The 11696-nt window shown below is 43.2% G+C and overlaps 1 protein-coding gene across 5 annotated transcripts in view; it reads right to left on the bottom strand.

Moving 5' to 3' along the window:
• The window catches only part of LOC147010740 (clustered mitochondria protein homolog), a 96834-nt gene that overhangs the window by 18084 nt on the left and 67054 nt on the right, over nt 1-11696 (bottom strand). For all 5 annotated transcript variants that reach the window (XM_085859279.1, XM_085859283.1, XM_085859280.1 and 2 more), the window contains 6 exons: nt 8598-8702; nt 8307-8407; nt 4690-4842; nt 3830-3901; nt 3478-3722; nt 3264-3348 (listed from right to left, as the gene is read on the bottom strand). In XM_085859279.1, coding sequence (XP_085715405.1) covers nt 3264-3348; nt 3478-3722; nt 3830-3901; nt 4690-4842; nt 8307-8407; nt 8598-8702 — 761 coding nt within the window. The remainder of the gene's footprint in view (nt 1-3263; nt 3349-3477; nt 3723-3829; nt 3902-4689; nt 4843-8306; nt 8408-8597; nt 8703-11696) is intronic.

Genomic DNA, 11696 nt, shown 5'->3' with positions numbered 1-11696 from the left:
CATACGCTGGCAAGATCGCCAAGGTGTGACCGCGATGTTGACACTTCCATTTCTACGGCAGTTATGATTCAAATCGTTGTGCGTCAGCCTTTTAATAGGCTACGTCACGACATCGTCGGCGATGCGTGCAACGCGCTATGCCTAAGTTAGACTATCGTTGGGCATCGGTTGTGTAGGCCGACAACAGGTTCAGCATTCGTTGGTATAAGTTATCTATAACACAACGAAATGTTCTGTGTCCGTTACCAATGCGTTATACATAAGACCAAGTCGCTATGAATACGTCCGAATCTTTAAAAAAAAAAACATCAAAAGTTCAACATAAGCCAGCGTTTTACATACATTTTAATACGTTGCCATCGCTGCCTAAAACGTCAAGGTGTGACCGGGCCTTAAGTGTTGCGATCGACAACAGACGAATTTTCCGTGCTACGCGCTTCAGCACTCGGCGGTCCCGTTCTGTGAGCTTGTGTGGCCTACCACTTCCCAGCTGAGCTGTTGTTGCTCCTAGGAGTTTCCACTTCACAATAACAGCACCTACAGTTGACCGGGGCAGCTCGAGCAGGGCAGAAATTTGACGAATTGACTAAAAGGAAAGGTGACATCCTATGACAGTGCACATTGAAAGTCACTGAGCTCTTCAGTTCGGCCCATTCTCCTGCCAATGTTTGTCCATGGAGATTGCGTGGCTGTGTGCTTGATGGTATACACCTGCCAGCAATGGGTGTTGCTGAAATAGCCAAATCCACTAATTGGAATGCGTGTCCGCATACTTTTGGCCATGTCGTGTATGACCTTTGACCTGTTCAATTTAAAATTGAATCAGTTCATCTTTGTATTGCAGTCCATAAGTGTGTCAAGTATGGTTGAAATCTCTTGAGTGATTCATAAGTTATTGCAGTAACACAGCTTTTCAATTAAAAGGCACTTGACATTCGGCATTTGACCTTGTGAACCCAGTTTAACAAGTTCATCTTTGTAATACAGTCCATAGTTATGCCAAGTTTGGTCAAGCGGTTCACAAATTATCACAGTAACTTAAATCTGATACTTTCAGGTAAAGGTCACGTGACCCTTGACCCTTCGAACACAAAATATTTTCACTTTTCTCCTCTCAGCTTCCCCCCCACCCCTCCCACCTTGTCACATCTCTTCCCAACAGCACACCCACTCCACACTTCTCCTTGCTCAATTCAAAATTTCTGCACCCTGTCAGCAGCTACTCTTCCCATCCACAACTGTGTGAACCTCAAACATCCAAGGACTCCACCCCAAACTGACAGATGTCTCATTCCAGGCTGCTGCCGATAAACCGGACATCTGTTTAACAGAATCCTTCCTCGCACAGGACGTCTCTGACTCCATAGTGTTTCTCCCTGGCTATGGTCTTCTCTGGTTTGATTGACCTGAACCCCATCCTGGTGGCAGAGGTGCACTGTACGTCAAGAACTCCATCTCTCACTGTCCGTGCACTGCTCTTACACCTCCTACACCCCAGGAGTACCTCTGGCTTGGATTTCCCCTCTGCTCCCACCTCTTCTTTGTCTGTGTGTTGTACATCTTCTAAATAGTGATGACTCCATCTGCATCTCTCAGACAACGTGGACCAACTTTTAACCACCTACTCCAACTCTCTTCCTCGTATATGGTGATTTCAATTGTCACCATGACATTGGTTGGGTGTTGGTACCTCTCTCACCAGCCATGCCACTTCAGCAAAGGACTTCTCAGACTCCATGGGAATCTGTAAACTTTCTGACCCGGGTATCTGTTAAAGACAAATCCTCCTTCTGGATTTGGTTATAACCAACTTCTCCACTTATGGTTCCTGTTCTTCCTCTGATCCAATTGGTGCATTTGATCATGTGCTTATGCAGGTCAACATCTTTCCAGCTGTTCTCAGAGAACAGCCTCAGAACACACGGACGCAGGGACGCATGCCGAGACCGAGCTCCTTTTATATATAATTATTTATCTATCGATTCCGTGTTCCCCCTTTCTTCCCAACCTCAACCCGTCATCATCTCCACCGTCACATTCACCATTTCCGAACTATTTATTTATTTGTGGGAAATAAACCCTCTTTTTAAAAGAGTCAAGAGCCTCGTGTGTTTCTGCAATTTACACGCGCGCAAACCCACCATTGATCAGCTACATTCCAAGAGAGGCAAAAGCCAGTTCGGTTCATCCGTCCAGCGTCGGTCTTAATCGGCATGGATACAAATATATGTATATATATATATATATATATATATATAAATATATAAATATATAACATCTGGCGAACACCAATCCTGTTGAAGTTCGATCATTCAAACTATCAGCCATGACCTTTCTTGGGCAAACCACATTTCAAAGTTGGCTTCCACAGCCAGCAGCCAACTGCGCATCCTCCATCATACAAAGTCCTTCCTTGGCACACCTGAACTCTCATCTACCTATGAGGCCCTCATCCAGGGCTTTACGGAGTATTGCTGTGTCCCTTGGGCTGGCACCCATGCCTCACACCTTGCTCAGCCTGACGACATGGAAACCAAGGACTTCATGATCATTTTAATCTCCCACGATGAAGCTGAGTGTATTGGGCTATCACTTTTTCATCACAGACTACCGACAGGATTGATGTCTTGCACCGATTTCATTGATGGTCAGTGGTCTATCAGTCTTCTTCCGTCTCCTTTCAGGTCTTGCACCCTCTGCTCTATCCTTTCAGAACTTTGTCCAGCCCCCCACCCCCAGGTTTCTGCAGGGTGCACGTGGTCCACCAGCAACTCCCTCCTGGTGAAACTTCCAAATTACAGAATCACTGCTCACCTCCAGTCATTCGTTCCTCTTTTTTCCTGCCTGTGGAAACACTTCCACATTCTCTTCAACCTCCTTCTTCTCTCCAGGTCTTCAAGACATATGTTAACCCCCATCTCAGACCACCACCCCATCCAAAACCATGACAGTTTCTTTCCTCATTAACTCACCGTGCCTTAAGTCCACCTCCTTCAAAATTTCCAGTTTTCCTTCCTGAGAGTTTGCTTCTGTATCCACCTTGTCCACCCATGCATCTTCCTCTACCCCTCATTTTTACCCACATCCATTGTTTTTCCATCTATCTATTTCGTTCCTTGGTCCTGTTGTTGGCGTTTCTCCCCTCTTTTCCTGCTGTACCTTTTGTTCTGTTGCGTCCTCATTCGTTCTATGTTCTCACTCTTCCACGAGCCTCGACTTTGTTTAAAAAAAAAAAAAAAAAAAAAACGAAAAAAAACACATACCTGGACACCAGACTTGAGGCAGAATTCCCTGAGTAGAGATACTTTTTGTAGACGATGTTTCTCCAATGCTTGTTCGACACCATCACTGATGGAATCACAGTGGACACAAAGTTAAACAAATAAAAAAAAACAAGGAAAAACCCAAAGGAAAACTGAAAATCCAAGTGAAAAAGATATTCAACAAAAATAGTCCACAAGTCAAACGTTTGCTCACCAATGCAAGGTGTAACCAAAATACTCGAGACTCTCAGAACAAATCTGCTTCCATAGGTCACTGGGTGTGAGACTGGCCCAAACAGTGTTATCATTGTTTGCAAGGTTTCGATTGCGGCGGCGATTACGTCGGCGTCGTGCAGGGAGCTCGTCAACAGGGAGGTGGGCAACAGGATTTGGGAAAGAGCTGAACAGGCAATTGAGGTAGTGACTTACAGCCACAGAAAGGCCGGACATCTCCACACCCTTTAGAACAGGAAAAACAGAAGAAAAAAAAAATCACCCCTACAAAACAAAACTCCACTGTATGGTGCTGAACATTACAATTTCAATAGCAATTTTGTCAAACATACCTGCAGGTAAGTCTTGAAAATGTGCTTCGCTGATCGAAGGATGATCTCACTCACGACCATCCTCGGCAGGAACTGTAAGTAAAAAAAATACCCCGGAAAATAATTGTGCAGTTTTCTTGGGGGGAGGTGGGGGAGCAGAAATGCAATTTCACAGAAAAATAAAATTACTCCTTCCACATCTCAAGGTGTTTCTCAGATGAAGTTAGATAATAAGGAGCAGTGCAAAAGGCAAGGTGACAAGCAGGGAATTTAAATGAACAGCATCACAGCCAGTGGTGGAATGAGGCATGTGAACAGCAGGAAATTGCTCTGTGCCCCAAACTGCTCGAGAAAGACTGATCTCAAAGAGGGTTCACTAATGTTCATTGTGGAAGCCTTTTTAAAACCAGAACTGTTTGCTCGTTGAGTAAAAAAAAAAAAAATCAAACCGAGCCCAATGCAGCCCACCAAAACCCAACCCAACCCAGCCAAAACACAACCCACCCCATCCGTAAACCACAACACACCCACCCGCCCACCAAAATCCAACCTATCACAACCACAACCCAACCCACTCAACTCACCAACCCCCATCCCTACCTACAACGCAATCCACTAATGACACCTACTGGAGGTTGTGGGTATTGACACCTTTTCCCTGCCAGAAGGAACAGGTGTTACCATTCCTAAAATGAGAAAAGTCTGTCGTTCGTCCATCACAAAATGAAGCAGGACCTCAAGCAGGGAGGGATTAGTAACATCATATTTCACTCCCAGTGGGAGCAGGTATTGCTAGTACAGTATAATAAAAGGCCCCAACATTAGAATAAGCAATAATTCTAAAAGAACAAATAGTTTCACTTAATGTGAGGAGCTCTTACATGGCCTTGTTGCACACGGGACACAAAATGTGGGCGTTCTAGCAGGCGAGCCAAGACGCCGAGGTAGCGCAGATTGATCCCACGCTGGTGCAGTGCCTCAGTAAGGGTTGCACCATCCATAGGTAACGATGAGTGATCCAAGCAGTCGTGCACCTTTAGGCAGAAGAAAGCCAAGAGGATAAAAATGGAAAAGCAAATAGATTTGCAACATCGTAGAGCCTGTGTAATCAGTTGATTTCTAAAGGTTAAAATTGATCCGAGAACAGCTCAAGAATCATCTTGATGCGTAGAATCTGAATCTGTTCCCACTTTTGAATTTTTTGGGGAATCTTGGTTGAGGTGGCCATTTTAAACATGTGGCCACCATCTATATAAATGTCCATTTCATAGGAGGAGGAGGAGGAGGAGGAGGAGGAGGAGGAGGAGGAGGAGGAGGAGGAGGAGGAGGAGGAGAGGGAGGAGATTGGGACCATACTCTGTGCAGAGCGTTGGTGCTGCTTAAGCAGTCTCCTTGGCTATTGGGCACAATCCTGGACGGGTCGCCATTCTGACAGTATACCAGCATACTGGCACTCATTTTGCCGACCTCGGAAGGATGACAGGCCGAGTTAACCCCACCTGGTATTAATTAAACAGCTGAGCGGGATTTGAACTCAGGATCCGAGGATCCAAAGCTCACCACCCAAACCATTAAGCCAACACCATGCATATTTCATGGGCTAGGCTGTGCAAATTGTCAAAAAGTCCATTCAAAATTGCTCAATGTTGATAAGGATGTGTGAAAGACGTGGTCTGTTAAAGAAATACAGAAAAAAATGTGGGCCAGGTGCCCATTTTCTGAATGGGCATCAAATCATTAAAAATAATAACAATTTTTTAAAAACCTTAAGAATTGATCATCACTGGCCTTTAAACACTATGTGTAAACATCCACCAAATAATTTGAATCACTTTGGGGACCCTTTAAAAATATATGAATTCATTGATTGAATAGGCCAGATATGCTTTGAACGGAGAGATTGTTACATTTGGATAATATAACGGAACTCGGTAGAGCGCATTCCTCCACCAGGCTGAACAGTTTATGTTTAGTATCCCACCGATAGGCTGGATTCGGACCTGAACCAAAATCGAAAATGCTTGTTCTTGTCACCTCCCAAACTCATCCACTAAGTTTTGTCACAATCCGTTCATAACTTTTTGAAATATCGTGCTGTGTAGTATACGTATATCGTTTTTGGTCCCATCTCTCAAGGGTGAAGAATCACTGAAAAAAAAATAAAGGCACTTTTGCATATTGTAGTAACATTAACTTTAAAATCAGATTATTAAGCTTGTCTGTGGATTAATTGACCCTTGTCCCCAAATGGATTCTTATTGTATACAAATTCTTCATTCTCGCCACAAATAAACGGCGTCATTGAAAAATGGCTCCCACGCAAATGCACATTTTCAATGATAGGACTGTAAAATACGGGAACTCTACTCCTGGTGATGCGAATGAAGCTTCACAAAGTTATTTATTTCATACAATGTTTGTTAGTGGTCAGAGCTATCAGTGCATTGATCCTTTTATCAGTCAAACAAAAAATAAATCTCAACTTCAGATTCCATCGAAAAAAAAAAACCTGTCATCAATAAAGCGTTATCACAACGTTCTTTTGGGATACTCTTCAAGGTCTTCTTCGACAAATTTGATGCCTCAAATGCCTTCTGGAGCAGTATTTTCACAGCAACTATCCCCAAATGCCTGACATATCTGTACAGGGCAGGTTCCCTTTGTAGCAAGAACATGACCTGGTGTCACATGTCCCTTGATAGTTGCATTTCAATGCCAACAGTGGTTGTACTCCCATTTCAGACTAAACCGTCAACTCTTCACATCGAGCAGTGGAATGTGCAAAAGTTGAGCGTGTCACCACATGTAGGTCTGCACCAAGGCTCTCAGCAGTTGCTGCCTAAAGGCGTTAGGTGTCGGTGGTTTCTCCCCTTCAGCATTCCTCTTGGTAAACAGATGCCAATGACCTGCTTGGAGTGTATACATACCTTTAACATAGCTTGAAGCCAGACATTCTGAAAGAGCTTGTGCTGCCAGGTTTAACAGCTGTGTTGTTTGCCCAAATTATTGAAAACTCTGAGCAGTCTGTCATCCATGGTGCCTTATACCAGATAAAAATTCTACCATGTTCTCTTTCCTTGTCCAGCAAATTTCCATGTGGTAACACAGCCAGTTGAAGCCATGTCGTATCACAGCCAGTTTCCAGCCCAACAATCCTGCTGCTTTTTCATGTCCGAAATGTTCCAATTGAAACGATCATGAAATCTGACAATCAGCTCATACCATGAAATGCCAAATCCACGTGACATTAGTTCTAAAAACCAAATTCTCACCAAATCCAGAAGGGAAGATTTTCCATTGGGAGAAATGTGGATGGGAAAGTTCACATATCGAGTCAGTTTTATGGAGACATAGAAGGCTTTTGCAGAAGTGCCGTGGCTGGTGAGAGAGGTACCAACACCCAGCCAATTAGCATGATGACAATTGAAGTCACCACATCACCACATATGAGGAAGAGAGTTGGAATAGGTGGTTAAAAGTTGGTCCAAGTCATCTGAGAGAGATGTAGATGGAGTCGTTACTGTTAGGAGGGCGGGACAACACACAGACAAACATGAGGTGGGAGCGGAGGGGAAGTCACAGCCAGAGGTACTGCTGGGGTTTGGGAGGTGTAAGAGCAGTTACACAGAGAGTGAGAAATGGAGTTTTTGATGTACAGCACAACTCTGCCGTGGGGACGGGCTTCAGGTCAATGAAACCGGAGCTGTTAGGGTTAGCCAGGGAGAGACATTAAGGAGTCAGGGACATCCGGTGGGAGGAAGGATTCCATTAAACAAAATGATGTCTGGTTTATCAGAAGTGGCCTGGATTGAGAGTTCTGTCAGGTTGGAATGGAGGTCGCAGATGTTTGAGGTCCACACAGTTAGAGATAGGGGAGGAGGCATTGGGATAGTGCAGATGGGGGAACGGGGGGAGGCTTTGCGGAAGCAACGTGAGGCTTTGAGGGAGTGGGGGTGTGGAGGAAGGTTTGACTTGCTACATAGGATCAGCATGACCTCAATTAGTGAATAGGGGTGTTTTTATTTTTGCCAGTATGGAGAGTGTGCGGGGTGGGAGGGGGACGCAAATTCTCTATGTAAATGTGTATTGTGTAGCGCCACCTCCAGGTGGGGGAGGGTATAACAAGTCTCCATCAGTTACAGTCCAGTATTCGTGACCCCACGGTTTCCAGTGCAGTGAGCGAGGGGTTTTGAATTATAAGCAGTAGCTACGTTTTTGCTTCATGTACATAACTCGGAGTATTTTAAAAATATTTTTGGGAGTCAGTTGTCTATACACCGCCAAAATAAAATTGCGTCAGAAGGTGCTGCATGCTTGAAACAAGATTGCCCGTCAGACGGGTACTCTGCAAGTAAGACATAATCTGGCCTTTTGTGCTGTTGTGTTTGTAAAGCACTGGGGCACACACAGCCTGATGCAGAAAAATGATTTTTCTTTATCAAAATTACACTTTATAAATTGTTATAAATCAACCTTTGTTATACATTTCATCCCTCACCAATCCAGGAATCTGCTTTGACAGCAGAAAAGAAGCCACATCATGGACCAGCTGACGTTGCGTCTGCACCTCAGGTTCTGATTCTTCTGGGAAACGAACTCCTGTGGTTATCCCACATGGGGTTGTGGGAAAATCATTTTTTATTTCACCAAAATTGAAGTCTCATGAATGCATGCAAGCATGCAGTGTGTTCATTGGAAAATGTCAGTGTTTGTGCAAAGAACTAAAATAAATACAAAGAAAAAGATTTAAAAAAAAAACTCAAAAGTAATTGAAGCTCATTGGTCTCACCTGGTGAGAATACATCGAGGTTGAAACGGATGTCAAAAGAGCTCTCACAAACTGACCCGATTGCACTGCATGCTTTTCTTATCACATCCTTGCTCTTCTCATCCCCTGCATGCCGCACAAATTAAAATCAACTAAAATTACTTTCAACTTTGCACAATGTCATCAACCCTCACATATATATCCACACATCCAAATCCTCCTTCCTATAACCTCCACCGTTTTCCTATCAATGGAAACGATCCTTTATAACCGCTGGAAAAAAAGATAAGGACTGGATTTTCTCCAACAAATGTTGAGAAAGGTATGCTAACCACCGGGGAAAATAAAGCGAAACAATATTTTGGTTGTGAGCCATTCTTCAAAGTAGTACAGGAACATATGTTGAGATATATGGTCATGTTTGCAAACTATGTTAATTTATGTTGTAAGGTTTTTTTGTGACTACAGGAGTATATTGACATTGAAAAATCTTGGTGCCAATTTTTTTATGCATGTTTAGTGTGATTTTTTTTCCAGAAAATACGAGATGACCTTGATAGTGTTATAACAAAAATTTATTTTTTCAAAACTTAATTATAAGTATGTCATATAGCACCTTAAAATGACCGGTGAGATGTACAGAGTAATTTTGGCAGGAAATTATCATGCTACTTATCTTATATAAATTGTTATATATTTTAAAATATGGAAAATAGTGTATTTTCAAATTTATTGAGCAAAATTGGTGCATGCCGCTTGCCAACTTAACTGTTATATTATATATTATTTCAGAGTTCATCATTATAGTTCATAATCACTGTCATCTGAATCAGAGGCTGCTGATTGTTGAGTGTTCTCACGGATGTCATCAGATGCCTCACAAGTGCACATCTCTGTACATACAACATTTGCTCGCTTGCAGGAACAACGTGCCGCTCTGCACATTTGTTTGACACATTTGCACCTCACAAGTTCCAGCACAGCCTTTGGTGCAGGTGGTAGATGGGTTATCACTGGCCTGTATAGGTTGTTCTCTAATGTCCAACCATATTCTGATGGTTCTGGTAGTTTGGGTTTGGCTATTTCATCATGGTACCACACCATAGGCTGATAATGAGCTCGCTTGATGTGTTGTTCCAGTGCTCCTTTTGTAGGTGGCAATTTCTCGGATTCTGCAAATGACTTCTTGAACATGTGCCATCGAAGTGCTGAAAGTTCACAAAGCTCTGTGCCAGGTAGGTATAATTGACACACAAATTGTTCCAGTGCTAACTCCATCTCTGGAGAAATTGTGCGGTTTGATCCAAGCTGTAAGAAGGCTTCTATGACATTAACTGAGGATTGTTTAAGAGTCTTCCAGCAGCCTTGTTTCCCTTTCCCAGCGAAGTGACCTGTCATATCACACCCTGTAAAGGCATGAAAGCCTGGCAGGGCAGCAGCTAAGCGGTCACCAATCGAATCATAGATTGGTTTGAAGAAGATGGTGCGCCTTTTATCACCCGCACCTGTGACGAAGGAAGGATTATGTCCCAATTGTGGATATCTTCGCAAGGCTAGCAACAGTACATCTCTGTCTGGAGATATGATCTGGACTTCTGCGCCTGTACTAGCTACATTGAGGGCATGGAGTAGCAATAGTGTGTCGGCTTCTTCTTGTGTACTTGACAGGTAATCAACATTCCCATGATTTGACCGTGTTCCACGTTGTGTTGACACAACTACTTCCGTGTCGTGCGTTTTGTAGTGATCCAGGATCTTATTGGCCAAATAGTCAGTCAAACTATCCTTCGTCTTGATGCTTGCCATAAATTGCTTGAAGGTTGTTCGTATCGGTGTGGCGTCTGTGCATATGTATGATTTACCTTTACCTGTTTGTGTACTTGTCATTCGCCGTTCCCGAGTTTGCCGTTTCAAGGAAATTGGTAAATTGTAGTGATCAAATACCATGTGCACAGCCTGCTGAGTTTGTACATATTTGCTCAACCACTGAGTCATTTTGGTGGCCAGAATCTTACAGGATGCTGTATCCTTGGATCCAATTTGTTGTACGATTGCCATCGCATCAATAATGACTGTTCGTTGTCCACCTACAATGGGTTCTACTTCTTCGTCATTGATCGCCGATTTTTCCAACTCTTCCATAAGCTTGTACTCGTCGATACATGGTCGCAGAGTACCATCTGCTGCAAATAATGAACGAGCTACACTTGAAAATTCATACTGATCAACTGCATTCTCCATATCTATTTCTGGCCGCGACTTTGTGACAGTTGCCATTCGGGCAAAGAGGAAGCGATTCTCTTTCAGTTCAAGGGTTTGTTTATCACATGTTAAGGATGATTTCTTTCCTGTTGATGTCCATCGTTGTAGTTTCACCTTAGTGACTTTATCCCATAGATTTGTTTCTCCAACAATTCGCTTTTGGACGAAGTCGTTGTATGCATCATCTCCATAACGCTCTTGTCTGAGTATATCATGTCGAATTGTGTCTGGTACAACAGATTTGATGATGACATTGACCAGGTTCCCACCATCATAGCTGAAATGATTCAGTTCCTTCAGTACTGCTTTAAGTTTCTTCACTTTTACTTCTTGCCTGTCCTGAATTCTATTGGACATTTCGTGATGTGTGGTTCGTTTCTCTGGAGAAAACCCTGCCATCTTCTCGGCCTCTGATGATGATGATCTCTCTAATTCTGGTGCGATAAGAAAGAAACGCTGTAGTGCTGCTGGGTTGTGGGTGATACCTTTCAAACCTCCCAGTACTTTCAACCTTTTGTTTTCTTGTTCCAATGCTTGATCCACACCCAAACTGCAGAAAGACAATTCTGTTTTCTTGACAGAAAAATTGCCTTCACAGAAATATTTCCAAATATCTGGATCATTTGTTTGCAAGCTGTACATTTTCAAAAGGTATTATGGGATGTGCTGAGCATATTTTAACCTATTCTGGCTGAAGAAGTGCTGACATAGATTCTCCAGGGAAGTAAGATGAAGGATCCAATCTCCCTTCTGTGACGCCTTTATAAATTGTAGAAGAGTGAGAATAAGGTTCATGTACATGCTTGTAACTTTGAACGTTGGTGAAGCTGCCTCACGTTTGATGCAAAACTCCTCCAG

The sequence above is a fragment of the Eptatretus burgeri genome, chromosome 16 (assembly GCF_056783735.1).
Source record: "Eptatretus burgeri isolate ZD-2024b chromosome 16, Ebu_testis_v1, whole genome shotgun sequence".
NCBI lineage: Eukaryota > Metazoa > Chordata > Myxini > Myxiniformes > Myxinidae > Eptatretus > Eptatretus burgeri.
This window is presented reverse-complemented; position numbering and strand designations above follow the sequence as displayed.